General features: G+C 41.7%; 1 protein-coding gene across 1 annotated transcript in view; it reads right to left on the bottom strand.

The window, feature by feature from the left end:
- The window catches only part of rbm42 (RNA binding motif protein 42), a gene marked incomplete at its 3' end in the record, with an annotated part of 7,318 nt that overhangs the window by 958 nt on the left and 1,112 nt on the right, over positions 1-5,248 (bottom strand). The window contains 5 exon segments of the mRNA XM_024268121.1: positions 2,832-2,898; positions 3,022-3,154; positions 3,986-4,042; positions 4,763-4,909; positions 4,991-5,240. Coding sequence (XP_024123889.1) covers positions 2,832-2,898; positions 3,022-3,154; positions 3,986-4,041 — 256 coding nt within the window.

Below are 5,248 nucleotides of genomic sequence, written 5' to 3'. Positions count from 1 at the left end.
GAAGTTGACCAGAATGTCCAAGGACTAGTCAGGCCCGCCTCCACAATTGGCCCCGCCCCCCCCACACATTCAGATACGCCAATCAAGACCCACATAGAACGTGACTTTTTATTCCACCGTCTGCAGTCTGAACTATGATGGGAGAAGATAGACCATTTATTGGTTTGATAGTGATTTACTTACTCCTTATCTTTTATTATTATTTTCATCCATACTTGATTTGAATGTCTATAGCTCTTCAGTTCATTCAGCTATTAAAATATTCAGCTCTATCCTTTCAAACTGTTTTGGCAATTACTAAGAATAAGGCAATTATGGGGTTTGGCGAATATTTTAGCCAAATGCTAGCTATTTTGGCTCTTTCAATTTTTAGGGCTAATTTGGTGCTTAGCTAACATTTTAGCTTTATGCTAGCTGTTTTAGCTAAATTACACATTTTACCAGTTTTTCAGGCTAATTTGGCATTTACCTTATATTTAAGCAAATGCTAGCTGCTTTGGCTAATATAGGGTTTTTTTTCAATTTTTTTGGCTAAAAAGTTTAAGTCTAAGTTTAGCTAATATTTTAGCTTTATGTTAGCTGTTTTGGCTAAATTAAACAATTTCTGTTTTTGTGGCTAATTTGGCATTAGCCAATATTTGAGCAACATGCTAGCGGTTTTGGCCAAATTAAAATTTTCTCAATTTTTGGGCTATTTTGGAGTTTAGCTAATATTTCAGCAACATGCTGTTTTGGCTAATTTAGAATTTTTTTTCTCTTTTTTAGGCTAATTTGGCATTTCAATAATATTTTAGCTAGCTATCAGCTTCAGCGTTTTCAGCTGTTAGCTTCAGCATTTTTAGTTATCATTTTCTGCATCTTCAGCTATCAGCACAAGCATCTTCAGTGGCCACATTTACCTTACAGAATTAAAATGTTTTACTATAATTTTTTTTTCTATGAAAGTTACAGAAACAAATTAATTAAAATTTGGTTATGTGTTGCTTTCTGGAAAACCACGAGTGTTTATGTTTAGGCTGTGATTGCTCCACTTTTTCTGTTAGCCTACGAACCTCCATCAGAGAAGAAAACAATTATGTCGCCCTCACAAGTAAAAGTTTGGGGACCCCTGGTGTAAACCATGTGAATGTGAGATTTGATCTAAGCCTTCAGTCAGACACATTGGGGGAGCTGTGGTGCAGAGTTAGAGCAGTTGAACGCGTTCATCTTCAGGTCAGTTCCCACCTTGGCCAACACAACCACCACAATGCTTATTTTTTTTTTAATGAAGATTACAAAAATGAATTATTTAATATTTAGCTTTGTGTGGTTTTCTGGAAAACTGTAATGGTTTACATTTAGGCTGTGATTGTTACACTTCATCCGCCTACAAACCAATCCCGGCCCAACATCATAGAAGAAAACAGTTATGTGGCCTTCATTAGAAAATGCTTGGGGACCTCTAGTCTAGATGACATCAGATAACTGAAAAGGTTGGATTCCCTTTCCCACACTAAAGAAATGTAGGGGCCACTCCAGTGTAGGTACCATATGTGTTCAGCCTTCCGGATCCGTACGGGGGCTTGCTACGGACCATTGGACCACCATCAAGTGACAAAGGAAGTGACAGACGTGCGCCATTACTATGCATTGAGTCTTCCCCAGTGAAGAACTGAAGAGGTCCGAAAAAGTATGCAAAGAATCACAAAAGGGTGCGCAATGTTTTGCAATCAACTTTAAAAACCTTGACAAGAAAATAATCCGATGGAGAGGAATCATCACATGACAGGAATCACATTTTAATAGAGAGAAATCCGGCTGGGAAGCAGGAAGTTTATGCTAAAGTGGGAACTAGCAAGTAGCATGCTAGCGTGGGTCGTCGTTGATGTCTTTAATTCTTTATTTATTTTAATTTTTGATGTTTTTAAACATTGCTCATGTTATTCCCACGTTTACATTCGACAAGCACAAAAACTGATGGAAATTCCCATTGGCTACTCGTAATATGTGCAGCAAAGATGCAGATTGCTGCACTGCCCGTGTGAATTTTAAGTGCATTTGAGGCTACATGTAGCTGTCGGTCGTACTATTTTTTTTAAAGGAAAGTAATATTCACAAGTAATTTTCTAAATATGTACTACTAGTGTTGAACATCTTTCTTGGTTTCACAGACCGGACGAAGCCCAGCTAGAATCTGTTCACTGTCTGCCAAAAACACTGAAGAGAGCAGACGCTTGGGAAGGAGCTGTCAATGCAAACATAATAAATAAATGAGTAGATCTCCACATTAAGTGACATCATCACTGGTCGCAAGCCCCCGTACCGATCTTCTAGGCCGAACACATATGGTACCTACACCCCACACAGAATCTATTGAGGAGATGAAGACAACTAAGAAGGCTGCTGTCACATCGACCCAAACTCCTCAACACTTCAGCAGATCCTCAAGCCTGAACACGCTGACGATGTTCTTCATGTAGAGAGTCAGGAAGTGGATGAGTTACATGCCTTCAAAGCCCAGATAAACGATCAGTGTGAGTTATCTTTACTTATGTTGGAACTGCAAAAAAAATCTACAAAAAAAACACATACCCACTGTGTTACAACATGACAACACAGTGGTTGCCATGGTGCTTTCACATAGACATGTACAACTAGAAACTAGAAAACACACTGGACAAACATCAGGGAGGAATCTACACATTAATCATAAATTTAGCTTCCTTAAGTTAAAAGTTTTCTTAAAAATACAATAACTTGAGAGATTGGATAACTGGATGTTTGATGTACAGTGGCTCAGTGATACCAATGTTCTCATAGTACAACAGTTGCTTGTTTTTCTCTTATGTTACCTGGTCCCATGAAGGGGGGTGGAGGAGGACCTACGAAGTTTGCTCGGGCCTCCAGCGTCTGCTGGACCTGGAGGAAATGGAAGAAGAAGACGGTCACACGCATGCACTACACGGGCACTACGTCTCTAAGAGGGCTTTGGGTGACATGATAACACAGAACAATCTCAAAAAAAACCCAGAAGACACTGACCTGTCTGTAGGTGTTGGTGCCGATGATCGGCCGCACCATTGGAACAGCCGAGACGGCCAAAGCCACCGGGACTTGATCCATGACGTGAGGGCTTCCTGACAGCACTGGACCACCAAGCACCTCCTGCTCAAAACTGCAGAGGCATTTAAGGAAAAAAACATTATCACAGCTGGAGGAGAAATCATGTACCAAACAGATGAAATACAAACACCAGAACCCTCTGACTGACACCACTCTACTGGTAAACAGGACTCCTGTATTCTAATGGCTTCATACATTTGTAGTACAACTAGTGAGAATTCAGCTTACAGCATTCACGCTATCATTATCACATGTAATACTATATATCTAGTTCATAATTATGTTAAAAAGTTACGGTTTTAAAAATGTAGTTTTAGTGTTCAATAAATGTTAATCCTGTTCGGCCCGTGACATAAAGTGTGTTTGGATTTTGGCCCCTTGTGTGATTGAGTTTGACACTCCTGATTTAGGCAGAGCGCACAGGGGCTGCATGGTGGTGTAGTGGTTAGCACTCTTGCATCAAAGTAAGAACCTCCTTGTTCAAAATCCCAGCTGGGTCATTTCTGTGTGAAGTTTGTTACCCTCATCTTTGTGTGAGTTTTCACTGGAAACTCTGGCTTCCTCTCACAGACTAAAATCATCCCTCATAGGTTAGTTGGCATCTCTAAATTACCACTTGGTGTGCATGTGAGGGTGTCTGCAAAAAAACTGATTACCCAACCGTAGCTAGGATAGGCTCCAGCAACCATGTGACCCCGAAAGGGATACAGAGGATAGATGATGGAAAATTAAAGCTGATGCTCTCCTAACATGATGAACAAGCAGCCACCAGAGGTCCTCTGGATCTGTCTGGTGAACATTTTTTTTTACTTAAGGGGCTATAAGTGAGCTTGCAGGGGGATTTTGTTTGGGGCAGAAAGGTCATCCAAGAAGCTAAACTCACAGAGCCATCTCAGCCTCCATTTCCTTCAGGCGTTCATCACCAGATTTGGCCGCCATGCTGCAAGAAAAAAAACTGTTAGACAATCAGTGTTGTGTAAAGAGTTCATGTGGTTGAAGATGTAAAGAATGGTTTAAAACTGCTGCACAAACATGAATCATGGCCTACATCAAACCAGGAGAGAGAATCTGCTGTAGTTCCCTCACACTGGTTTGTTCATGTATATGGAAGGTTTTGATTCAAGAAAAATTAAAATTAAGCTTCAGATCAGAACAAGCTATTTTCTCAACAGCATTTGAAGATCAAATAACCCTGGTGGTTCCAGTGGAATTCCGAATTAAGCGAGTGATGAAAACAATCCTGATGCTTTCTGAATTCCAGGAGAACCCAGGGGATTCCTGAAATACAACATGATTTCTGATCCCTACTGAAAAATCCCAGCGACTTCTCATGATTCTGGAGAATCTCTTTTGTGCTCTGATGTCAGAGAACCAACATGGACCATAGATCTCTGGTGAGAATCTTTACCAATCACAATTAAGTAAGAATTATCTGCGAGGATCCGCAGGATGAAGATAAAGGTTATTCGTTTTAACTGTCAGACAGTCTCTGGACCTAAGGAGATCAGAGATGGTGTATTTAAGAGCAGAGAAACTTTCATTGAAGTTGGAGATCCTGCTCCCGCAAAGGATCACGATAAACAATGACAAAACTTTGAAAAAAGAAAAGCCCCAAACGTCAGGCAGGTAAGAGAAGCACAGGTGTCAGACGCATGCTCACTTGGCATTCAGTAGAGCCGCGATCCCACAGCAGGCGTGCGTGTGCGGGTACTTCACCGCCAACCGGGAGGAATCTGTAAGCTAGCTCGGTTAGCCGTCCGCGCGCGACCTCCTCTCCCGAGAGCCACAAGCTTGAGCTCCTCCGCTGCTGCGTGATGCCAAAATGTGCGGGAACTGTAGTAGATGTCTTTAGAGCAACACGAGAGCGGAAGTTCGGGGAAAAGTTCACCTGCTAAGACAAATCCGATCACCTAAAACTCCAGGCCTGCTCTTCGCTTCTTCGTCTTCTTGTTTTGTTTTTTTGTGGTTGGCTAACACGGCAATGACACAACAGCGCCACCACCTGGTCTGGAGTGTGCGTTTCACCCCCTCCGTCCACAATACACCCATAGACTGTATATATCTTATACAGTCTATGAATACACCCCAGTCATCCTCTCTCCAGCAGGGGCGTGCACAGGATTTTTGGGGGGCAGGGGCTCAAAGT

Source organism: Oryzias melastigma, linkage group LG16 (assembly GCF_002922805.2).
Source record: "Oryzias melastigma strain HK-1 linkage group LG16, ASM292280v2, whole genome shotgun sequence".
Classification (NCBI taxonomy): domain Eukaryota; kingdom Metazoa; phylum Chordata; class Actinopteri; order Beloniformes; family Adrianichthyidae; genus Oryzias; species Oryzias melastigma.
The sequence above is the reverse complement of the archived record's forward strand: the minus strand, read 5'-3'. Positions and strand labels throughout refer to the sequence as shown.